Source organism: Miscanthus floridulus, chromosome 10 (genome assembly GCF_019320115.1).
Source record: "Miscanthus floridulus cultivar M001 chromosome 10, ASM1932011v1, whole genome shotgun sequence".
In the NCBI taxonomy this organism is placed as follows: domain Eukaryota; kingdom Viridiplantae; phylum Streptophyta; class Magnoliopsida; order Poales; family Poaceae; genus Miscanthus; species Miscanthus floridulus.
Window position 1 is genome coordinate 22,121,915 of NC_089589.1, and position 24,413 is coordinate 22,146,327.

At 45.8% G+C, this 24,413-nt stretch overlaps 4 protein-coding genes across 7 annotated transcripts; 3 read left to right on the forward strand and 1 right to left on the reverse strand.

The window, feature by feature from the left end:
- The first annotated feature begins 1,990 nt into the window (after positions 1-1,990).
- Positions 1,991-9,880, forward strand: LOC136487819 (fatty acid amide hydrolase-like). 4 transcript variants are annotated; one of them, XM_066484928.1, is made up of 17 exons: positions 1,993-2,230; positions 2,413-2,522; positions 2,613-2,673; positions 2,763-2,956; positions 5,105-5,234; positions 6,597-6,674; positions 7,436-7,696; positions 7,808-7,883; positions 7,981-8,052; positions 8,211-8,253; positions 8,384-8,455; positions 8,549-8,629; positions 8,741-8,844; positions 8,944-9,036; positions 9,126-9,194; positions 9,291-9,355; positions 9,431-9,880. In XM_066484928.1, the coding sequence occupies exons 1-17, from the start codon at positions 2,131-2,133 to the stop codon at positions 9,652-9,654; spliced, it is 1,833 nt and encodes a 610-aa protein (XP_066341025.1). In that variant the 5' UTR covers positions 1,993-2,130; the 3' UTR covers positions 9,655-9,880. The 4 variants fall into 4 exon arrangements, with proteins under 4 accessions (XP_066341026.1, XP_066341025.1, XP_066341023.1 ...); XM_066484926.1 differs by having other exon boundaries at positions 1,994-2,230; positions 2,760-2,956; positions 8,381-8,455; XM_066484927.1 differs by having other exon boundaries at positions 1,994-2,230; positions 2,760-2,956.
- A 1,791-nt stretch (positions 9,881-11,671) lies between these two features.
- Positions 11,672-12,810, forward strand: LOC136487821 (tropinone reductase homolog At5g06060-like). The gene is made up of 2 exons (XM_066484931.1): positions 11,672-11,819; positions 11,907-12,810. Exons 1-2 carry the CDS (start codon positions 11,704-11,706, stop codon positions 12,643-12,645), a joined length of 855 nt encoding a protein of 284 aa, XP_066341028.1. The 5' UTR covers positions 11,672-11,703; the 3' UTR covers positions 12,646-12,810.
- A 3,450-nt stretch (positions 12,811-16,260) lies between these two features.
- LOC136487822 (V-type proton ATPase 16 kDa proteolipid subunit) lies at positions 16,261-18,487 on the forward strand. The gene is made up of 3 exons (XM_066484932.1): positions 16,261-16,491; positions 16,811-17,096; positions 18,063-18,487. Exons 1-3 carry the CDS (start codon positions 16,413-16,415, stop codon positions 18,193-18,195), a joined length of 498 nt encoding a protein of 165 aa, XP_066341029.1. The 5' UTR covers positions 16,261-16,412; the 3' UTR covers positions 18,196-18,487.
- A 210-nt stretch (positions 18,488-18,697) lies between these two features.
- On the reverse strand, positions 18,698-24,068 carry LOC136487823 (long chain acyl-CoA synthetase 9, chloroplastic-like). Its single transcript, XM_066484933.1, has 12 exons — positions 23,911-24,068; positions 22,706-23,220; positions 22,210-22,290; positions 21,701-21,973; positions 21,375-21,506; positions 21,117-21,290; positions 20,795-21,024; positions 20,490-20,607; positions 19,960-20,091; positions 19,748-19,882; positions 19,464-19,670; positions 18,698-19,162 (listed from the first exon to the last, which is right to left on the reverse strand). The coding sequence occupies exons 2-12, from the start codon at positions 23,150-23,152 to the stop codon at positions 18,998-19,000; spliced, it is 2,094 nt and encodes a 697-aa protein (XP_066341030.1). The 5' UTR covers positions 23,153-23,220; positions 23,911-24,068; the 3' UTR covers positions 18,698-18,997.
- Positions 24,069-24,413: the final 345 nt, after the last annotated feature.

A 24,413-nucleotide genomic window follows, 5' to 3' on the forward strand; every position in this document is an offset into this window, starting at 1 on the left:
GGTCTAGTCAATCGATATTGCGTACGGTTCGTCCTCTCTGTTGTGAGCGTCGATTAGTGGATCCATGATACAATTAAAAATTGTACGTTTGCCTGTGCAGGTAAGCCACGAGCTGTGTTTCAAGCTTTATTCCCCACGGCCACGGTTCAAACCTGAAACAAGACCCGATTTTTCTCTCATCTCTGTCGCTTCGATCTGCAGTGCTCTTATAGCCTGTTCGTTCGCTCGTATCTAGCTTATAAGCCATAGCTTATCAGCCAATGAATAATATTTTTCTCTCACACAAAACCAGCCAATAGTACTTTCAGTCACATCATTAGGAGAAGTCTGAAATTCTGGTAGTGTTAAATGGTACATGATGGTAAGTCATTTTCATTTAATCAGTCATTTATCCTGTTTAAACAGCTACTTTGTTCATTTTAATTACGGCTGCACTAGCGCGCGGATGTTCGGACGCCCACGGCTGCTCCACTTCGTCTCTCAGATTCACGCGCCACCCGCGCCATCTCCGTTGTCCGCGTTAGCATCTGAACCTCCCGCTTCAGATCCGTTGCTGACGCTGCTCGGATGACTCGCCCCCGCCTCTTTCACAACAACTTCGCGCACCCTATGCCTCATGGACACCAACGCCGGCGGTCTGCACTTGCAACATGAAACACTCGAATGCAACATACATTTGAAATAGATGAAACGTTTGGAACATACACTTACAACATGTGTGTCAAACATATGCAACATCCAGATAAAACAACTGCAACATGAAAAACACTTATTGCAACATAAGACTGAAACAGTTGAAATATTTAGAACATACTGTTGCAACATATGTATGAAATCATATGCAACATCTAGATAAAAAACGATAGCAACATATGTCTACAAAATGAAATATTTTGAACAAACGCTTGCAAAATGCATCTGAAGCACTTGCAACATATGTAACATGTGCAACATTCCCGATCTACTTTTACAACATCCATAAGAAATAACTGCAACATACCTTTAAAACGACTGAAACACCTCAAACATGCATTTGCAGCATAGGGGAGGGGAAGCCTGGGCCGGTCGATTCCAGCCATCGGGGTCGCAGCCGGCGACGAGCGGCGGCGCACGAGCACCACCGCCACCAATACCGGGCTTGGCTCGGCGGCGACGGTGGGGGATGGGGGAGGAGCGCCATGGTCGCTAGGGTGGGGGAAGCTCGGGCGCTGGACTGAGAGAGGGCACCGCGCCAAGGTGGAGGAGAGCCGCCTACTCCCCTACAACCCCGCCATGCCACCTCCATGGATCTCGCCGGAGGCGAGTGGATCTCGCTCCTGCTCCATGGATCTCGCCGGGGTGGGGGAGGGGGCTGCTGGATCTACGGGCGTTGGGGGCTCCCGGAGGGGGAGGACGGCGGGCGTTGGTGCACTGCGGCAGGGGATGAGGAGTGCGGATTGGCAGGGGTAAGGGCGGGGGCGGAGCGAGGCGTGCAGGAGTTGATTTTATTTTTTTAGGCGAGCGGCGCGTGCGGCAGTGAGCGAAGCGAGGCGTTCGTCCTTCCGGACGTCTTAACAGTAGCATTACCATTTTATTTGGGCATTTAGCCTGAACAGTGGATAAATAGTAGTTGAGTGCTTGTTTAACATCTAGGAAAACATTGTTTGCACATCAAAGACTAAAAAACACCAACAAAAAAAACGGACACAACGTATATGGCTTGGGGGTACTTGAAAGATGCCACATCATGCTATACGGCCTACGGGGTGGTGGATGAAAAATTAAAATGAGGTGACTTTAGGCGGGTCACTCGTCCTAAAGAAGAGGGACGGAGACAATTACCAGTGAATAAATAGCATTAAAGTAAAGCACTGCTGCCCACGTGGCTAAAGGTTCTCCGACCCCATCGGAAGCACAGCTCATTCCCCCGCCAAAATTGCAGAGGGCGCCAGCCTCTCTCAGTTTCTGAAACCATTCCTGCAGGTCCCTGCTCCCTCCCTGGTTATAAGCAGCTCACAATCTTGGCATTTGTAGGCTGGCAGAGTCAGAGACTCAGAGGAGCGAAGCTTTTCAGTTTTGACACAACACAATCTTCCCTTCCACTTCCAGCTCTGCTTCACTACACTCATCCAACCAACGAACCATCCATCCATGGGTCTCTTCAGCACGCCGGCCAAGGTGTACAAGCCGGCGGCGGAGGTGGACCTTGGCCCGGACAGCGGCGAGCACTACATCAGCCCCAACGTCAAAGGTCCCTCGCCCTGCCCTGTCCTGATCGCTCGCAGTTGCAGACTTGCAATCAATCGTGCACATGCATGCATGATTCAGTTCAGACTTCAGACTTCAGAGTCCTCTGCATCCAGAACCCAGTGATGCTCGGAGATGATATCAGTGTCTGCTTACCCTGATGCATCGATCGTATTTCCCCTGCAGCTCCACGCGTCGCCGGGTTCCTGGTGAAGATGCTGGCGTGGGTGCTCGAGACGCACGTCCTCGGCTGGATCGTGCTCTCTGTCCTCAAGAGGGACAACCTCATCTACAAGGTGCATGCCATCTGAATGAATGAAACTGAACTTAGCCTGAAACTATACTAGTAACTAGTCACCAACTCATAGTCGTCCTCGTCTCCGCAGCTCGTCTCGGACGCCGAGATCCCTGAGCCGCCGCTGTTCACGGCCACCCACGCATGGCAAGGTTGTCTGTCACCTTCTCACCTCTGACATTCGATCGCTCTACATTAACAGAATGAAACCGTTGCGTTTGCTGTACGATGGATGCAGCAGCGATCCCCGAGCAGCAAGTGAGCGTGACGGAGCCCGACTTGTCGCCGGCGGAGCGCGTGCAGGCGGCCGTCGCCTGCATCCCAGCTGACCTGGAGCCGCCGGCGGCGGCGCTCGCTGATGGCCCGTCGTTCAGGCGTTGGACGGTGCGGGACTTCCACAGGGCCTACAGCTCAGGACAGACTACCCCTGTCATGGTAAACAACCCGTTTTTCTGTATTTTTACCCCGGCCGGCATGCATGATGGTAAAGTAAAATAACGTTACAGCTCAACTTTACGTTCGTCATTCCATCCCTGTCAGGGTCCCTAGTTACCTTCTGTCTCGATGCATATGCTAAAAGTGAAAAGGAGGGGAGAGACAAAGAGATTAAAGTCACCTGGACCACTTTTAGTCACTTTTAGATATCTCTTGATGACTAAAGCCACTAAACTTTAGTGACCCCTTTTAATTAGGGTGTTTAGCATTTTAGTAATTAAAAGTGATTAAACTCTAGTGACTCTGACCAAACAGACCCTAATTTTGCACCAAGTTTGGTAGGCAATAATAGACCCCCACCGTTCCTCCCTGACAAGCAGAGCCTTGAATGCAGCGACAGAATTTAGGTGGCCTCTGAGCATTCGCTGCACCTGAACCAATCCTGCCAATCAACATTTGTGTGCAAAGTTATTAAGGTGATGTTTAAATTCAGGGCCTAAAATTTAGGGTGTCATAACGGGTGTCATTTAAGGGTGTCACATGAAAGTGTTCGGATAGTAATAATAAAACAAATTACAGAAGTCATTAGGAATCCGCGAGACGAATTTATTAAGCCTAATTAATTCGTCATTAGCACATGTTTACTATTGCACCACATTGTCAAATCATGGACTAATTAGGCTTAAAAATCATCTCGCAAAGTAGTCGTAATATGTGCAATTAATTATTTTTTAGTCTATATTTAATACTCCATGCATGTGTCCAAACATCTGATGTGATAAGGACTAAACTTTACGGAAGGAACTAAACCAGGCCTAAGATAATCGAAGATCACTGCTACACAAGTCTTTCTCGAGGTGGCTAGACATCCTTAGAAATCAATTTATAGCGGCAGACGAAACATCAGCCGCCTCTACGAGTCGTTTCCTAAAAAAAAAATCAAAAGTCAAGCCTAAAAACCAGAAATAATGCTGTCTCTATAAATCATTTTCTAGACAATCAAAAATCAAGTCCAAAAAATAGTAATAATTTTTTAATCCCGAGAAGACCACACTAGGTAACTACAAGAACCTCATAATTTTTCGCGCAAAATTTGTGCGTGTACATGGTGACCCGCAATCTATTGTCTCACGCGGGCTAACCTGTCCAGCCATTCGACCCCTAAATCAATTGTGAAAAAGGTGGATATGTTTACTTTTTTGGATATTGAAATAAATATTTGAGACCCTAAAAGAATTCAAATAAAATAATTTGGAACTACAAAGTTGTTGATCTCGTCGATTTGTCGATTCGAGGCTGTTCGAATATTTTGTATTTTAAAATGTTAGAACTTCAAACAGAATTTGGGAGCCTAAACTAACTACCAACTCCAATAAAAAAAAGTTTGAACTACAAAGTTGTTAATCTCGTCAAGAGTTACAACTTTAGTTTTAGTAATTTCTCCATCTGAGGTCATTTGGAAATTTTGAATTTCAAAATGACCATATTCAAATAGAATTCTAAACTATATATGATTTCAAATAGAAAAATCTACTACAAACTTTTACATCCCTACGAGATCTATGACTTCAATATTGGTCATTTGAAAAAAAAAATTGGATTTTAAAATGTAAGAACTTCAAACCAATTTTATGGGCCCTAAATGTTTTCGAATGAAACTACAAAGTTGTAGATCTCGGAGATCTACAATTTGATATAAAGTTTGTATTCATCCATCGTTGTTTGACATACTGCCTCTGTTCTAAATTATAAGTTGCTTTGACTTTTTTTAGTACATCCATTTTATTATGCATCTAGATATAATAATATGTCTACATAGGAAAATAAATGAACAAAAAAAATCAAAACAACTTATAATAATTTGGAACGGAGGGAGTAGTTATGAATTTACTATAGTGCTACACATCTCTTTAGAGGCGGCTCTAGATATAGTTGCCCATAAAAATTAATTTTTAGGGGTGGCCGGAAAATCCAGCCGTATCTCGCTACAAATGCATTTATTTCTAGAGCCAGCTCGTTTCGATGATCATTTTTAAGGACGATTTTAGAGTCTTTATTAAAAAGAACGTCATCTCTGCGAATGCTTTCTGTAGTGGTGGATTATCATATCGGAACCGTGTTGTTTATGCCGGCTGCGCATGCGTGCAGGTGGCGCGGAGATTCCTGGCAGCAGTGGAGGAATGTTCGGGGCCGGATCTGAACATGGGCTTGTTCATCAGCTGCGACCCCGGGGACGTGCTGCGCCAGGCCGACGCCTCCACCCGCAGATACCAGCAAGGTGCGTGTAGTAGTCGTAGTACGTACTCGAACAGGTTGCCACCGTCAGCTGTCCTGCGCTCATCGCATTCCGCGCAGTAATCTGTGAACAGAACAGCTAGGCAGAAGAAATCAATCGATCACCGTAGAATAGAAGCAACTGACAGCGGCATCCATGCATGTATCAGTAGTACTCAGCAGTGCTCATCAGTGGTCAGTAGTTGATGAGTACTCCTGCGTGCCTCAATTTCTCGCCGCTGACATTCAGCTCAGCAGTGGGCTTTTGCTTCTAGAAGCTGTCAGCCTGTCACCATAACTAGAAAGCAGCACCATTTTTACTGCACCGCGCCAGAGCTGCCCGGTAGATGGGCCAACAGTTAGCTGCCAGCAGCCGGCACTGTGGACGGTGTAATAGGGTAGTGAGGACTGAGAGTAGTAGTGGCCCATGAGGCCACACGAGGCATGCTCCTGCAGGGCCCGGAGATGGAACGAGCAGTGTGGTGTACGGTGTACCAGCTCGATGAACAGTGCGGCAGCTGCTCTACAGGACGGCACTGCCCGTGGCCGCCACAGCCTGCCCCTAGAGGCCGGCCGCGCCGCCTCCCTCGCTGAATCGTCTAGCTGAGCTGAGACAAGGGAGTAAAGGAACGCGCACACGGGGTGTTACCGTGTTAGGTTACGGCTTTACGCTGCGGAGGTGAACGCACACAAGATGTCAGTCATCAGACATTGCCCTTAGTAGGCAGGCACTGATGTCTGATGACTGACGAACGAAGCGTTTCAGTCTTCCAGAGGAACGGCATCGTCGATCGATCGTCTCCGGAGGAGCCTGCACTGAATGCCCTTGAAGAGAAAACCAGTGCTGAATTGAATTACTAGCTTGCGCAAGATTTGATCGTGCATTACATTACACGTACATGGGTGGATGTCTGCATGATTGATGTACGTTGCTGGACGTATGGTCCCTGGGCTGTTGGATCCATCCCTCCCTCATCGCTGGATTCTGGAATGGGGGGCACTCATTCATTCATTGCTGCTGCTGCATCAGCATCATCAGCATGTGGCCGTAGTATGCATGCATGCCGGCCAAGGACTCCGGTAGGAATTGCATTGCATGCTTGCTGACCTGTACGAATTCAAGGAGGGGGAGTGGGGGACGGGGGAGGAGAGATCGCATGCCGTCCTGTTCGGCTGGTATATAAGCCGGCTGGTTTCGGCTGATTCAATAGTATTCTGTAAGGAAGAATAAGCTTATTCGACTGAAAAGTAGTTCAAGCGAACAGGGTGACGCGCTAGCTCAATGTCACTGTATCGTTCGTAATATGCAGAGTTATTGCTCACATGATGTATGATGATTGGATCTTCGGATGATGCAACGCTGCAGGGGCGCCGCTGTCCGCCATGGACGGAGTGCTGGTTGCCGTCAAGGACGAGATCGACTGCCTGCCGTACCCGACCACCGGTAAGCTAGGTAACATGTACTAGTTTGGTTGAAATTGGCTGAAAAATACTGTTCCGGTTAAATTGTTGTGAGAGAAAAATACTGTTCCGGTTAAAAAAAGAAGCCGAACAAGCCGACTTTTAAAGTCGGCCGAATGAGGCCTAGAACGAACACGGTCGGTTACCTCAGGCTCTTTTTTTTAAAATATTGGAACCAGATTCCAGCCACTACACCCTCAGAAGAGTATAGGAAGCCTTACATTGCAACACCGAGCACCGAGGCTCACAGACCATCCAAGACACAAGAAGATAAACATTAATAGGATAGGTACCACTGCAAGGTGTTTTATCTTAAGTTAAACGTCTTCGAATTTAACAAGATTTATTCAAAATGTAGTAACGAGTTTGATCCAAAAAAAAATGCTATAGAAAATGTATTAAATTATGGATATGATGTCTTGCAACTAATTTACTGCTATAATTGTTGATACAATTTTTTTAACTTTTGGTCAAATTTTAAGGTAAAAAAAAGATGACTTAGGATTCACTGTTCCAAATCAAGGTCGTCCCGTCATTCTGTGGGCTCGCCTACTGATTACTGAACACGTTGTGTCGAGTGTCGTACCTGTCAGAATCTACCAACAGTGCACTAGCAACAAAATCAGAGCTGCGATCGACATGCTGACGCTGTAGCTTTCACCACCGTTACCAAGTAATTTTTACCGGTACCGTATGTACGTACGGCAAATAATGCATGCATGCACTGCCATGACGACGACGCAGGCGGCACGCAGTGGCTGGGGTCGGCGCGGCGGTGCGTGGCGGACGCGGCGTGCGTGGCGCAGCTGCGAGCGTGCGGCGCCGTGATGGCCGGCAAGGCCAACATGCACGAGCTCGGCGCTGGCACCAGCGGCATCAACCCGCACCACGGCTCCACGCGCAACCCCTACAACGTCGGCAGGGTCTCCGGCGGCTCCTCGGGCGGGTCCGCCGCCGCAGTCTGCGCTGGGCTCTGCCCCGTCGCCCTCGGCGCCGACGGAGGCGGTAATAAAAGGAGCACGCGTGCTTCTTTTTCTTTCATTCAGTTGTGGCCGCAGATCATCACTGTAATAAGTCACTGACGCTGGCGTGGCGTTTTGGGCGCTGTTCCTGCAGGGTCCGTGCGCATGCCGGCGGCGCTCTGTGGCGTCGTCGGGTTCAAGCCGACCGCCGGCCGGCTCTCCAACTCCGGGTGCGCCACCTTCGTACATAAATGAACGCAGAACACAATCCTAGCTTGTGATGCTAATGGCCATGCACACTGTTAACTGACACGATTAATGTTTCAGGCTTCTTCCCCTGAACTGGACGGTCGGCATGCCGGGGATCCTAGCAGCAACGGTCGAGGACACGCTCATCGCGTCAGTGCCGGCCACCTTCTCATTTTTTCTTCCATAAACCAAATCTGATCCATTTGTATTTCCTTGTACATGTGTGTGTGTGTGTGTGTGTGTGTGTGTGTGTGTTCATCCATGGGCAGGCAAATGATGTCTTTGTTTGTTTCTGTACTTTGTTTCAGTTATGCGGCCATTGCTGATCAGTCAAAACCAAGCCCTTTGCAGGTGACAGAAAGCAGGATCCCGGCCCATTTCATTTTGTCCCATTTTCTGCTTCCACACATTTCAGCGACTACTAGCTCAGTGTTCAGTAAAGATTGACTGATCGACTTGTTGATGATCTGCTCTGTAGCAGCCTGAACTGAACCTGCCCATGCTGACATGCACGAGGTCCATGCCTAACATCAGGCTCGCCAAATACGCAAAGGTCAGTCGGTCGGTCTCTGAACTTTGGTCACCAATGTCTGAAATTTATGCCTGAACATCGCGCTGACATTAATTTGCGACCAAAAAAAAACAGTGGTTCGACGATAGTTCAGAGGACATCAGGAGCCTCTGCGGGAAGGCTCTGCAGATGCTGCGCACGCACTACGGTTGGGAGGTAAGGCGCAGTTTAGCATCTGAATTCTGAAGAACATTACATGGCTGCAGTTCTTCCATTCTGAAAAAGAAATGCTACGTGCTACAAACTCTTTCCGTTTTGGCTGCAAAGAGTGTGGACGTCACAGTCCCGGAGATCGAAGAGATGCGGCTGGCGCACTACGTGACCATGGGCTCAGAGTGCACTGCCTCCCTCGCAAAGTATCTCGACAACATGTAAGCAGCTCAGTTAGCTGTTGGCCGGGTCAGTTCGTTCCTGATACGCCACTCAAATCCATGGCCTGATGCAGCAACGAACTGAACTTTGTACGGCAGGGACAGGTCTGAGATCGGGTGGGACGTCAGGATCGCGCTCAGCGCCTACGGATCCTTCAGCAGCAGAGATTACCTCAACTCGCAGCGCCTCCGGTAGGCCGCCACGCATCAAATGAACAATGCCATTATTAATCTGAAAAATCTCTGAATCCTGATGCTGCAAAAAACGGGAACTCCTGTAGATGCCGTCAGATGTACTTCCACGAGAAGATCTTCGAGACAGCCGACGCCATCGTCACGCCGATGACAGGGTATGCTATGCATACGCGACTCCATCCTAATCCTTGCTCCACTCCATGGCATGCATGACATGGCTGCTGCTGCTGCTTCACTTGCTGTGTATGTAGGGTGACGGCGTACGCACTGCAGGACGACGCGTTGAGCACGGGGGAGCTGGACTACATCAACGGAGGTAAATGTGATGCGACGATGATTGACCAAGGAGAAGTGATTCAGTGCATCTCTGACAGCTAAAAACAACTTGCAGCTGCTCTGGTGCGGTACTCAATCGCGGGGAACTTCCTGGGGCTGCCGGCGATCACCGTGCCGGTTGGGTACGACAGGGGAGGGCTCCCCGTGGGGCTCCAGTTCATCGGCCGCCCGTGGTCGGAGGCCATGCTGCTGCACCTCGCCTACGCCATGCAGGAGGCGTGCGGCAAGGAGCACCGGAAGAAGCCCAAGGTGCACTACGACCTCCTCAGGAATCAGTAGCTCCGGCGGTCCGGCCTCGAGCAAAATGGTGGCCGTGGAGTGTCAGGAGGCGATTCATTACAGCTATATATAGGGTGATTGATTGATTAATTGTGCTCGTGATCATCAAATTTGTCAGAGGGAAAATAAAATGGTTGCAATTGTGCGCACCGTTCATGTCATGTCTACACTCTACAGTCATTCTTGTGAAACTTTATCCATGTGCAATTGCCCGTGCGCCATTATATTCTCCAAAGTTCATCGAGCATTTGTATTCCGCCATACTGTTGCTCTTCAAATCTGTCACGTCTATCGATACCTGCTGCGGGCTTATCTTTTCAATCAAGAAACCTTTGTTTAAAAACAAAGTTCAGGTAGATGGTAGGCATACGAATTAAAAAAAGAAAGAAAGAGACAAGAAAAATGGACCCGGCATGCTAATTAGCATTTAGCAACACAATATCGCAAACTTAGCGTGCATACAGTTCAAAATCATCTATCAACCAACGTTACAATTTCCAACTGTGCAGAAAACTAGCTTGACGCATTTGTTCCAGATAGCTCTAATGTACTGCGAAGCGAGATGATCAAAATTCACAAATTCTATCATCCTCTTTGCAAAAGATGGTGGTTGAGTAGTGCATATAAAGCATCTCAGTTCTGTATCAAACACTGTTCTTTCTATAAAAGCCAGGTATACCCCTCTGTCAAAAAAAAAATTTAAGCATCCCAAAGGCAGTATTGGAAGTCTGAACGCACCTAGGTCCTATATATTGTGAAGATAACAGTGTTTTGGTGATTGATGCACACAAGTAGCTATGACTAACGTGTGCTTTGCACGGAATAATGCAATAGAGTTAGTCACATTGCGAATGGTTGCAAGTGACTGGCCCCAAGACTTGGTGATCGATTAAGGAGATATCTTTTATTAAATGTCATTCACATTATACCCCTTTTATTAATTTATGCTTCCTGGAATGTGTTACCGGATTGTGTTATTCAAGCATCTTTTTATTAAATTTTATACACATGACATGAATCCATTTATGCTTGCCGGTACACATTAGTTAAGTATTATTTTATTAAATTACATCCATATTAAATCAACCAAAACTAAATCACAAATAAGATTTTTGACATCAGCAAGCATCTTACTTATGATTTTAGTTTTTATTTATATGATGTATATCAATTTTAGTAAAAGGATACTTAAATACACACGAGCCAGCAAGTATTGATGTACTATATAATGAAGATACAATTTAATAAAAGGATGTTAAAATGAAGAGTACAATGAGCATAAGTTAACTTATATAATTTGGATGAAATTTAAATATATATTTTTTCACCAAAATGCCACAACTAAGCACAGAAATAGGGCCCAAATAAGGCATAATTGCATACACCAAACAATGTCATACAGGGCATGAGTGCATTTTCTTACACCAGGGGTACTTTGGTCATTTCGTATGTAAGTTAACGATGTTAGCCTTCAAAACTAACGGTAGTGTCATATAGGAAATGGAATTCGAAGACAGTGTCGGATAGAGTTTTCAAAGCCATGGGAGGAATATGTGAGTTTGACGGTGTATAATGCAAGGAATTTTCTCGATTTAATTTGGCACTGGAGCATGTACGGGGCTACAGCCCATGATGCAAACTAAGGCCTGCTGGTAGCCCATGATGCAATGTGCAATAATAAAGCCCATTATGTTTTCCTGCTCATATTCCATGCATTTTCTTGCTAATAATGTGAGGCGATGCAGCCACCTGCTCGGCAGATGCCGATTTTGCTTTTGCGACGATAAAGGCTACTAGCTTAGTCTTTACGTGACGTCACAGCATTCGTAACACTTCCATTTGTAGCACGTAGTAACTAGCAGTACCCACTAACGTGGCAGCTGGAACAGCAGCGGGTGGGGTCCCGAGCTTGACACCGGAGCACGCCGTGCGACGACTGGACTGACCATCTCGATCAGATGAAGCCCTGGCCCCTGGGTGCTATAAATTCTGTTGCACGACGGGCTCAGGAGAGAAACCGGCACCAGCAGACCAGCTAGCTACAAGATCATGGCCGCGGCGGGCAACGACGACGCGGCCACCATCAGCTCCGAGGCCGCCGCCGGGAGGAGGTGGTCTCTGCGCGGCATGACGGCCCTCGTCACCGGCGGCACCCGCGGCATCGGGTACGTACGTAGTATAACACAAGTGGGGCATGCCGGTTCTCTGTAAGTGTAACTGACTCGTACGCACGCATCCATGTGCTCGATCAGGCGTGCCGTGGTGGAGGAGCTGGCGGCGCTGGGCGCGGCGGTGCACACGTGCTCCCGGAACGAGGCGGAGCTGCGCGACCGCCTGGCCGAGTGGGAAGCCACGACCGGCGGCGGCGTCGTCACGGGGTCCGTCTGCGACGTGTCGGCGCGCGACCAGCGGGAGCGTCTGCTGCGCGACGCGGCGGAGCGGTTCGGCGGCAAGCTCAACATCCTGGTGAACAACGTGGGCACCAACTTCAGCAAGCCCACGGCGGAGTACACCGCCGAGGACTACGCGTTCCTGATGGCCACCAACCTGGAGTCCGCCTACCACCTCTGCCAGCTCGCCTACCCGCTGCTGCGGGCGGCCTCCGGCGGCAACGCCAGCGTGGTGCTCGTCTCCTCCGTGTGCGGCGCCGTGGCCGTGTGCACGGGCTCCGTCTACGCCATGGCGAAGGCCGGCATGAACCAGCTGGCACGGAACCTGGCGTGCGAGTGGGCCGCGGACGGCATCCGGGCCAACTCCGTCGCGCCGTGGTACACCAGGACGCCGCTTGTGGAAGGGGACCTGTCGCGGGGGGAGTACGTGGAGGAGATCCTGCGGCGGACGCCGCAGAGGCGCGTCGGGGAGCCCCAGGAGATCTCGTCGCTGGTGGCGTTCCTCTGCATGCCCTGCGCGTCGTATATCACCGGCCAGACCATCGCCGTCGACGGCGGCATGACCGTCAACGGCCTCTACTACCCAGCTCATCAGGACTAAGCTACAATGAAGAAACCAGCGACGCGTCAAGCAATAGCTTGATGAAGAATAAAGTAGTTATTAGTAGCTACATTATTGTCGGTATTTACATCATAGATCTTCTTTACGTAAGAAAGACACTTGAAGAATGCGTTTTGCTACACATATATGGGCTGTTGTCGATTATGTCTGGTGCACTGCAATTTTGTATTAATAATTCATTATAATTGTGTTTTCAGTTCTCGCAAATGAAATGATCTGTTCTGGATGAGGAAAACTATGAGTGTGTTTGGTTGTCATGCACTCATGCTTACCCCTTGTTCAGGCTCAGCTTGTACCTATTTGGTTGCCTATAAAGACTCATATCTAGGCTCCAGCAAGCCAAAAAGAGGGCCTTAGCCTGGCTTAGTGGAAGGGGGCTACGCTAAACACTCCCGCGCGAGTCGCCGCAGCGTCCGGCCGGCATCTGCCTACGTTCGTTTGGTTTGCTCACTCCTACATTTGATCTTTCATATTGTTGATCTTGTGCCTGCTAGTAGCTTGACTAGTTGCATATCATAATTCGATTAGCTATTCTTGTGTAGCTCGACTAGTTGTAATTGTGGGCTTCTAGTAGCTTGTGTGCTATAGCCTCTAGTTCTTCTTGTTATTAGAATTGTGTAGAAAAGGCTTGCTCTTGGGTGATAGGCTAGGCTTGTAGCGGCTATTAGGGTCACCGCTTTTACTAACCTCTTTGTCTAGCTTAATTGCTCTTTAAGGTTATTAAATATGCTATTCACCCCCCTCTAACCATCCCACATCCTTAAGGCGTTGGCAACAAGGCGAGCGAAATCGCCAGAAGAGTTGGATGAGAGAGAAGCCAAAGAAATATATTTTACTCATGCTCTAGCTTTCAGCTGGCCCCACTCGCTAATGTCACAAATCCTCGGGCAACGAGAAATCATCGGGCGATTTGTTCGTCGCTAGTGAAGAGTCTCTCCTCTTTCTGCCTTGCACGTATGATGAAAGATGGCGACTTCGCCGTCCTTGCGGACCTCCCTTAGGATATGGTTGACACCACACTAAGAGAAGCTATAGAGTAGGCCATGCCCTGCATAATAACAGTAATGTGTTGGGACTGGGCAAAACATTTGCCACACCCTATCCTAGAGCAGTATAGTGCTACCTACCCTAATGTCCCATTGAATCTAATTGAAGCATAGAAGTCCACCGAAGTACACATGACGTCTCAAGAGTACTTATCCAATCGAATATAAGATTTTGCACCGTAGAACAATAGTACCACTAACTACCATTGCATGTAACCCACCTCTAGCTATGTAAGGCATGGTGGCAGAGATAACAATAGGGACCCATATCACGGGGATGGGGGTAGATTTATCCCCACTGAGGACTAAAAGGGGAAGAAACCTCCGCCATCGGGTCTAACAGGGGCGGGTATGGTTGTGCAATCCTCGTCCCCGTTCCCCTGCATCACCGTTCACACAACCACTCACAAGGATCACAAGTCACAACCTGCCTGTTCATCCGCGGTCCATGAAAGCCCAACCAAAAAGCCATGTATAAATAAAAAGAATGCAAAACCTAACCAGCCGAAGTATTTCCTTCCTTTCCCATCCCCAATCTCACCCGCTCCTGCCAAGATAGCCCTTGTTTAGTTCGCGAAAAGTTGGAAATTTGGCTACTGTAGCACTTTCGTTTTTATTTGGCAATTAATGTTCAATCATGGACTAATTAGACTCAAAACGTTCGTCTCGCAATTTCCAATCAAACTGTGCAATTAGTTTTTTTCGTCTACATTTAATGCTCCATGCACGTATCGCAAGATTCGATGTGATGGGTACTGTAGCACTCACATGCTGCACTTTTGCAGTCCTCCACGCGACGCGTCGCACTCACTCCCGCATCCGTGCACCTGCTCCTAGCCACACATCGCGCTTCCCCTTGCAAGCCACAGCCCCACAACGTACTCCGCACACTTTTGCTGCAATATTTTCTGTTTTGGTTCTACGAGAGATCCTCAAAATAACTAATGATAAATTTGTCTAGTGTGCCCATAAAATGCGTTTCTTTTCTAGCATTATACCAAAAGACTTGATCTACTATAATTATACATTCCGTATTGCATAAATTATGTTCAATTTATGCCATGTAACTATATGCACTATCCATTGCAAAATAGAAGATACTATACTAACCTCCGCTTCCAAATACTTGGCACTCACTTTATTTGTTTCAAAAAAATATGTTTCCCTGAAATCTACTTTCATATTTGATCTTAAAAACTACTTATATAGATGTTGTAGAATTATTAACATATCTTTATAGCACATTTTTAGTCATTTTTCATTCTAGATAGAAAAAAATCACATCCCAACGTTTTCTCGTGACTTGGCATAATTTTTTTACTGTTTGTGCATTTTTCTAACAAAAATTTGTAATTTGTCATTGAACATAGTAACACTTTTTGTCGGTGTTGTACACTTTGAAGTATCTAAAAAATTGTTTATAGAAAAAAACGAACGATCAAAGTTAGCTCCATTGGAATTTAGAAAGTTGGGTGAAGTGCACAAGAACAAAGGGAAGTAGATAGATGCACCTCATTAAACGTATTTAGCCAAAAAAAAAACTTGTAAGAAAGGATTTTGAAACAGGGGCTTAGGCCTTGTTTAGTTGCAGGAAGTTGGAATTTGGGGCTACTGTAGCACTTTCGTTTTTATTTGGTAATTAGTGTTCAATCATGGACTAATTAGACTCAAAACGTTCGTCTCGTAATTTCCCACCAAACTGTGCAATTAGTTTTTTTTTCGTCTACATTTAATGCTCCATGCACAGGCCGCAAATATTCGATGTGACAGATACTGTAGCACTTTTTGGGAATTTGGGGTGGAACTAAACAAGACCTTAGTAATTGTGAAATCTCAAATCTGTACGGTTGCAAAAATATTGAGGCATCGTGTACGATGTGCCACGTAAGATGGGAGATAGATGGACACTATCGATCACATCGTGGCGTGCCTGGCCCACGGCTCTACCAATCCAGAACGGACACGTCCAAGACCCAGTTTAGTTGCCGAAAATTTTGGCAAAACGATACTGTAACATTTTCGTTGTTATTTGACAATTAGTGTCCAATCATAGTTTAATTAGGCTTAAAATATTCGTATCGTGGATTTCGTCTAAACTGTGTAATTAGTTTTATTTTTTATTTATATTTAATGCTTCATGCATGCATCAAAGATTCAATGTGATGGGGAATCTTGAAAAATTTAGTGTTTTGGAGGGGAACTAAACAGGCCCCAAGGGTGCGTTTAGATCCAAAAAATTTTGGATTTTGGCTCACTGTAGCATTTCGTTTGTATTTGGTAATTAGTGTCTAATTATGGACTAATTAGGTTTAAAAGTTTCGTCTCGCGATTTCTCGACCAACTGTGTAATTAGTTTTTTTTTTGTCTACATTTAGTACTCCATGCATGTGCCGCAAGATTCGATGTGACAGTTACTATGCAAAATTTTTTGGCAACTGAACGGGCCCAAGTCTGGTACCCCAGGGGCAAAACTGTAAAAGAGCATGGTGGGCCCTAGCCGGTCTCGCGTCTGGAGGAGGGGAGTCGCAACAAAAAGAAACCAAACTCGGCTCGAGAGAGATCGCATCTGCCTCTGCCTGACCACCTTCCCTTCCCTTCCTCCCTCCTCGCCCCAGCGACGCGGCCGCGCGGAGACCGAGCAAGGCAACGAACCCACCACACAGAGGCAGGGAGAGGAGGAGCAGGAAGCCGGAGACGAAGATGTCGTCGGTGTTCAGCGGCGATGAGACGGCCCCGTTCTTCGGCTTCCTCGGCGCCGCCGCCGCCCTCGTCTTCTCATGTTCGTTCCCCCTACCCCCATCCCCCTCTCCCACTCGCGCGCTCAAGCGATTCCGTACCCAAAGCTCTAGTTTCTTCGAATAAAGTTTGGATTTTCACCGTCCATTGCCCGATCTGTCGCCGGGGCTCCGTGGCTCGGCTCGATCTGGCCGAGCCCCAGCCTCCGGTGAGCTCGATTCCGGGCGCGCCGGTGCTGGATCTGCCCGATTCGGTCCCGATCGGGTGTGGGATTTCAGAAATCGACGGGCTTTCTCGGTCGGGCAGCGGGGCAGGCAGGTGCTGACTTGGCTGTTCTTTTTTGCTTTATTGATCCGGCGCAGGCATGGGCGCGGCGTACGGGACGGCGAAGAGCGGCGTCGGCGTGGCGTCGATGGGCGTGATGCGGCCGGAGCTCGTCATGAAGTCCATCGTGCCCGTCGTCATGGCTGGTGTGCTTGGTATCTACGGGCTCATCATCGCCGTCATCATCAGCACGGGGATCAACCCCAAGGCCAAGTCATACTACCTGTTCGATGGCTACGCCCACCTCTCGTCCGGGCTTGCCTGTGGCCTTGCTGGGCTTGCAGCTGGCATGGCCATCGGCATTGTAGGTGATGCTGGAGTCAGGTAAAAAGCTCTCTGTAGTGAACATCCATCCTAGATTTATGTCTTTTTGTTACTGTCTGCTATTAAATATTCCATGTCAAGAATGTTAATATTGTGTTATTGGGTGCTACTAGGTTAATAACATTAATAATGTGATAATAACCTAAATCCATGTAATATAGGTAGTTAATAGCATTCAAATTCTTGCTCATTATTAATCTAATGCCTTTTGTCATGTTGGTCTTGCACATGAATTTTTCTTCTGGGGACGAAAAGCATTTGAAAAATGAAATGTCTAAAATGATGCCTATTTTACAGTTAATAAGTATTCTTTCTGACTTGGAACTATTTCCTGTCAGTTTAATGATGGCATATATGTACTCTGCGTTTTACCCCTGTTTTGTTTCTGCACTTTCTGAAACATTTTCCTTCAACTGATAAAATAGTTTTGATTAGAAAACATGTAGGTTTTAGTTTCCTCCGCATCTTTAAGCTCAACATAGATAATAGTTGTGTGGTGAGAGAACTGCAGATTACATATCTTTTAGAGTTAACTGTATTGTTATTGTACTTCATGTCTTCATTCATTTTCGCTGAAGTATGACCCACCTAAGTTCTGCTGTTTCATGAACACGAACATACTCTTGGGTGACTAGCCAAATTGATATATGCCTATTTATATATGCTTAAAGACTGTTATGATCAACATAAGCTCCTTTTTTTTCTGTAGCTCCAGATGAGATCGATAATCCACATCTTTTTGGATATTTCATAGAGAAGTTTGAAAATGCAATTATTATTTGTTTAGGTTCTTTGTTAGGTTAGAATGTATTAACTAGCTCTTTCTGTCACTACTACTTGGTTGATAAGTTTCAGTCAGTGGCATATGTAACTTTCACCTGGCATTTCTTCTTTTATGGAGGCAGTATATGCTTATTTGGGAGTTGAAATTTTATTTTGACTTATTTTCTGTTCCACCGATTTCAGGGCAAATGCACAACAGCCAAAGCTTTTCGTGGGCATGATCCTCATCCTCATTTTCGCAGAAGCGCTCGCTCTCTACGGTCTCATTGTTGGAATTATCCTTTCATCCCGTGCTGGCCAATCCCGGGCGGATTAAGCGCACTACCATTCTGTGACTACCGCACTGTTTATTATGCTATTCTGAGAGAATTGAAACTCTATGCCCTTGTCTAGTTTATTCTTGTTACCATGTATTAATGAAACAATCTGTAGCTGGAGGAAGGTGACACTTCCAGTCATGTTGGTTTTGGTGGTGTCAATTTTTTGGGTTAAGGTTGGATGGATGCTCCTGGGCTAAGTGGATTTAATTTTATCCTTGGTGAATAAAGAACACGGAATTGTAGCCAAATAATAACGTGATATATATATTTCTTTGCCCCTTTACTGAATCACTGGATTTTCTGTCATCTATCTATACTTGAGCATGTTCACCACGATAGTTGGTGGTTTGTTTCTGATGTTTTTGAGTCAATGGTTGATAGGTTGTATGAAGTACAGAATCACCTCTAAATATACTGAATTCATGCTGCTAGAGATTCCTGCCCCTTGCAATTCTGGATTTCATTGTCATCTATTACACCATGAATTCACATGATGATCTAAATCACGATAACTGCCCATGGTTATTTGTTGAAATTATTATTTGGTTCCACATCGTTGAAGTTATGAGAACCAAAGTGAAAGGAATCTTCAATTCCGTAAGGTATATCCCAACTGGGGAACACTACACATTATTGGCAATTGATTTACCATGCTCTCTTCTTATCAGTCAACTATTGTCTTCCAAAAAAAAAACAGGGTTTTCAAACATGCTAGTACGAAGTAAAAAAGAACTTCTGTTGTTGCCAGTTGCTACCAAGAAACACCCCTATCATTGAGAAACTGTTGCGGCTGCGTCACTAGCTGTACAACTTGACAAGGTCCATCTCGTATGCCTTCTTGATGACCTCCCTCTTGAGCTTGAGGGCAGCCGTGACGAGGCCTGACTCCGGCGTCCATGGCTCTGATATCAACTTAATTTTGGCTGGGATCTCAAATTTCTCCAGTCGTGCTTGCTTAGCAGCCTGAAGAACAAGCACGTATCAGTAAAAATCAAGTAATTATCATACCAACACAGCATGCAGTACCTATGATGCCCGCAACATTTAATTTATAAAGCTGTACTACTATGAGGTATAGTATATATTGCCTTTGTATTTCTCAACGAAAAATTGGAATAAAGAAGCGGTTGGTACTGTTCTATATATCTTCTAGCAAATGCAACAATTACTGAAGCATTAAATTGAAGGATTTTTTTTGGGGGGGGGGGGGGGGGGGGGGGGGGGGGGAGGAATGAATTAACTGGGATGCATGGAGAACACAAACCTTGACCAAAGATTGAAGGACTTCTTTGACTGTGCCTTGCTTCTGGCACAAATCTGAGAAATCGCTATATGTGATTCCTTGTTTTGAGGCCCAGTTTTTCAGCTCACTCTGTGCAGCTACAATAAGTGCGACGCAGTAGTTGTGGAAGGGGTCAGCATGGATCATGATCTGGTCAACGTATGAGCACACACTCAAAGCAGCCTCCACCTGTGATTGTATTATTTATTAGTTAGAATTGATTAACGACTTGTTTTTGTTTGGTTAGAACAAAGAAGCATGCCTACCTTTCCTAGAGAAACATATTCACCATGTTGAAGCTTGACTATATCCTTCTTACGGTCGATGATTTCAAGACATCCGTCTGGGTGCAAGCGCCCAATGTCACCAGAGTAGAACCACCGCATGCCTCTTTCATCAACCTTCAAAAGATACAGCGTTCAAGAAAAGTGACCACAATAAACACTTTCCTGGGCACTGGGTATTGTTGGAAACACACCTTGTACACCTCCTTTGTTTTTGCTTCATTTTTGAAGTAGCCTTTAGTTACATTTGGGCCCCCAATAACTATTTCACCGCGAGGCATTGGCACATCAGTTGTTAAGTATCCACCTTCGGCCCAGTCTACCAACTATCATGTTAGGAAAAACAATTGAGTCTGAAGCCAAGGGAAAATAAAATTACTCATACCACAAAATGAAAGAAGCCATACAAATAAAAGTGAACATGCAAAAAAAGTCATACTATGCAATAGTTTCTGTTTCTAGATTTGCACTTCAAGCATTAAGATATATTGAGCTTATCAGTGATCTTTAATACAGCACTTTTTCTTGAATACTTTAATATGGCACTTGGCACAGATAAGAAAACATATATCTTTTGCAACTACGGAAAATCTTCCGGACTTATGTCATCAGATAATTAACAAGATCTGGTATCAACTGTACCATTATGAATGAAAATAATGCTTGTTGCTTGGGGAGATAGATGTCAGCCGAAGTAAATATAGAGACAACTTTGGTTCTATACCTTAATGTATGAACAAGGCAGAGGGGGACCAACACGGCCAACAGATGTTTCATCATACTCTGAAAATGTCCCACCAGCACAAGTTTCAGTCAGGCCATATCCTTGCGATATTGGAGCCCTGCAATAACATAAATCACCGTATCAATTTCTGCACTGTAAGTATAATGAAATAATTGTATATTCATGTGCAAACTATTGGCTTGAATGTTTGAATCCAAATTTGTGAAACAAAGTAGGCAGCAGATGCAATTGGCGTTACAACACAATTGAGAATGTCACTGAAAAAAAGAATACTTAAATCTCACCCAAGACATATATTGATAAATCTCTGAGTGTCCCCTGACAGAGGTGCTCCACCTGCAAGAATAAAGCGAATCCGTCCACCCAAGATTGCACGAACCTTTTGGAACACAAGCATATCCCACAAGAGCTTCTCTAGTCCCCATGCACCCAACCAGCTTCCATTAACAGCAGCTAGACGGCGGCTGTAGGCAATATCAAATAATCTCTTCGCTAACCCACCTTTTGCATCTACCTGAATTTATCACAGCGTGAAAAAATAGAACAGTTGAGAGAACATGAAAGAGCCCAAAAAACAATGTATGAACTAACAGTAAAGAACATTACGTTTTTTCGTACACCATCACGAACACGATCAAGTATAGCAGGTACAGCAGTCATTAGTGTTGGCTTCAGTACAGACGCATCACCCTGCGTCCCCTTTTTTATTTTATTTGATGTATCAGTCAGGGTCAAAGGTGACCCGTATCCAATTGAAGCCCCAACACCAGTTATGATTGCCTAAACATTCCAGTTGCATAGAGTGAGTGAGCATAAAAAAGAACAACAATGTGGAATAGACTGACATGCCATGTCAATTCTTACCTCAGCTGCCAATTCAAGAATATGTGCTAGGGGAAGGTATGCCAGGTACACATCCTTCTTGCCAAGACCAGGCACAATGGTCATAACAGCTGAAACTACAGCCAAGACATTTTGGTGGCTCATCATGACTCCCTGTGAGAAATTATACAAACAAGAATGTTGCCTCAATCAGAAGAAGTTGTGAAGTAGATTATCTCAGGAAAACAACATTGATAAGTGTACACATCCTGAAGTGATCTAACATGAACACTAGTAAAGAGAGAGTTTATTTCATATCTGCTACAGAATCAAAATGAAGATGTTGAAATACTAGGATTTGAACAAACCTTAGGCATCCCTGTGCTCCCACTCGTATACATAATCACTGCAGTATCTGATGGGAGAGGCAAGTTTTCCTCGACAGGTCTTTGCAATCCTATGCTCTCTACCTCCTCAAATGACTTGATGGTCCAGCTAGTACAGTTTTGAGCCAAGGATACTTCAGCTGAGACACCTTCCTCATTAATGTAGATGACATGTTTCACAGTGTCAAGTTGCCCACTTATATCAATCAGCTTTTTAAGTTCTTTCCGGCCGCACACAACAGTAGTTACCTCAGTCTAAAGAGTAAAACTAGGAATAAGATCAGCTGAAAGTGCAACAGTGCCACATATAATAGGTATGGCATTGTAAATCCTTAAGGAATAACGTTTGAGAATGAATGCCAGTATATTGTGACCATAAAAAAGAGAGATGCCACAACTAACAAAAGCAAAAAAAAAAAGGTAACGGCCTGAGGATGGTATAAACAGGGGTTTTGAATATATATAGACAACACTGGATGAAGAAACCCAACCTCATTTAGTGAGTGACATAGCGCTCCCTCCCCCAAAGAGGCATAGATTGTGACAACCGCAATATTTTGTCTGAAGCATGCCTAGCAAAGAGAGGGATAAAAGATTATAGATTTAGCAATAGATTTGCCGAGCTAAATATTAACTCAATGTAAATAGCATAGGTAAAATGTGGTGGCAAATTCATTTTGCACAAAAAAAAAACATAAGCAAAAGTGCAAAACAGAGTACCAATGTCATTGAATGAAACCGGTTTTCATATGACAGTACAAATAACTTGTTAAATCTTCATATACCTATCCACTGCCCATTCATCAAGAAGGCTACCATAATTATGTTTCTAGAATATGCGACCTTATGTATTTGCAAAGCTTATTGCATTGTGAATGAGATGATGAAGAAACTTGAGGACAATTTGCATTATCCACATTACACTCCAGATATTTGATGCTCGATATCATCTGTTTGCCAATATGGGTAAATTGGTCGGGAAAGTACCTGCAACGCAATCTGCCACTCAGCCCTTGTATCAGAAAAAATAGCAACACGCTCATCCTTCAGGTGCCCAATCCGTAGAAGACCAGAAGCGAAATTGCAGACAGTTTTGAATGCATCAGCATAGCTTTTCCACTCATACTTTCCCAAATGGAGCTTCTCAAAGGATCTTCCATCAGCAGCCACTACCATTTCTCTTGCAATGAGCTTCCTAGTGCCAAATAGGGGCAAGCAGGCAAACTGCTTGCACGATTGCTCAAATAGCTCAGCAAGCGTGGTAATCCCCTCCCAGAGCGTCTCGACAGGCCTCTCAAATCTGTGGTTACGGATGGCGCAGCCAAGCTCTCCACCCACATTGGCTGGCACACCCCTCTTCTTCTCAGACTTCCTCTTGGTGAGCAGCAGGGATGCCACAAAAGGGAGAACGAAACCCAAGAAATACGGATTCATATTGCTTCTGGCTTATCGAGTGTCAATATGCAACACTTTTTTTGGGCAGAGGTCTCGGAGTCAGGAACCTGCAAAAATAATTTCGTTGGGTTAAGTTTTCCACAATTGTTAGTTCTCTGAATGTTAATAGTTCGGGGAGAAAAAAAGGCGAAATACTAAACAGCAGCGCCACCTATATGGTTCATTTTCTCTCCTTATACAGATTTACAACTAGAACTATGCATGCTGAGTAACTACCCGTACAGAACATGAAATCCTCAATTTTTACAGAATCCCACTAAGGATTGTTTGGTAAGTTCAGAGTGATATTTGAAACTTCAGTTCTCAGAAGGCAACCACTCGAGCATAAGTAACAAAGCAAGAACTTTCTGGATCACCATTTACCCCGGTGGTGGTAGAAAGATACTATATATGTCCTCGTAGAAAGTGTTTCTTTGACACAGAGGGAACAAAGCAAGAACTTCTGGATCACCATTTACCCCAAGTCACTGAAATCGCTCGAATCCTACCGCTTGGGTGGCGACTAACTATGACTGAAATTCTAGTGAACTGAAAGTACAATGTCCTAGCTAGCAAGGCCCCTTGAATAGCCTAAACGCAACCACAAGTTCCAGATGTAGAGAACTGGGCAGCAAGACGGTCGCACTTGCACCCCAGAGCAGAGAGAGCCCACATCGGCGGCGCAGCGCGCAAGTACGACGACCCCTGACCCCGACCTACGGATCCAAGCTCAGGAAACGAACAGAGCGCGCACGTACCTGCGGGCGTGAAATGCCGGGTAGCAGGCGGGGGCAGGACGGCGCGGAGACAGCGGAGAGGGAAGGAAAATAAGGCGCGCGGTCGGGCGGAGAATCCGAAGACGACGGAGCCGCCGAGGCCGGCCGGCCGTTTTTTTTTTGTCGCTCTCGCATCACTCGTTCTTCGTCCCTGTCTCGCTTCTGGAGTCGGGTTTTCGGCTGGGTCTGGGCCTTGCGCGTGGGGACTCTTGGGATCCACGGCCCTCGCCGAGCCATCGCCATCTTATTCTCTGGCCTTTTGGGCCACTTTTGCTAGGCTTTTCTGCTTTGTCTGCCAAAAATCTTGGTAAAAGTTGCTCAAAAAAATCTTGGTAAACGAAAAATTATGTATTGTTATTTGAATTCGATAAAACATATAAGGGCCAGCGCATAGCCAGAATGCCTTATATATCACCCACATGGCTCTATCAAACTCTCACCTTTGTCCCCCATCCCTGGTGATCGGCAATGGCGCAATGCTGACT

Bases quoted from the DNA above. Each gene is read 5' to 3' on its own strand.
- LOC136487821 (XM_066484931.1), top strand. From the start codon at position 11,704: ATGGCCGCGGCGGGCAACGACGACGCGGCCACCATCAGCTCCGAGGCC. The intron at 11,820-11,906 runs GTACGTACGTAG...GTGCTCGATCAG, and splicing joins GGCGGCACCCGCGGCATCGG to GCGTGCCGTGGTGGAGGAGC.
- LOC136487819 (XM_066484926.1), top strand. From the start codon at position 2,131: ATGGGTCTCTTCAGCACGCCGGCCAAGGTGTACAAGCCGGCGGCGGAG. The intron at 8,053-8,210 runs GTCAGTGCCGGC...ACTTTGTTTCAG, and splicing joins GTCGAGGACACGCTCATCGC to TTATGCGGCCATTGCTGATC. The intron at 8,254-8,380 runs GTGACAGAAAGC...TCTGCTCTGTAG, and splicing joins CAAAACCAAGCCCTTTGCAG to CAGCCTGAACTGAACCTGCC.
- LOC136487822 (XM_066484932.1), top strand. From the start codon at position 16,413: ATGTCGTCGGTGTTCAGCGGCGATGAGACGGCCCCGTTCTTCGGCTTC. The intron at 16,492-16,810 runs GTTCGTTCCCCC...GATCCGGCGCAG, and splicing joins CGCCGCCCTCGTCTTCTCAT to GCATGGGCGCGGCGTACGGG. The intron at 17,097-18,062 runs GTAAAAAGCTCT...CACCGATTTCAG, and splicing joins GTAGGTGATGCTGGAGTCAG to GGCAAATGCACAACAGCCAA.
- LOC136487823 (XM_066484933.1), bottom strand. From the start codon at position 23,152: ATGAATCCGTATTTCTTGGGTTTCGTTCTCCCTTTTGTGGCATCCCTG. The intron at 21,291-21,374 runs GTAAGAATTGAC...TGGAATGTTTAG, and splicing joins TTCTTGAATTGGCAGCTGAG to GCAATCATAACTGGTGTTGG. The intron at 19,163-19,463 runs GTTTGTGTTCTC...CTTGTTCTTCAG, and splicing joins TCCTTCAATCTTTGGTCAAG to GCTGCTAAGCAAGCACGACT.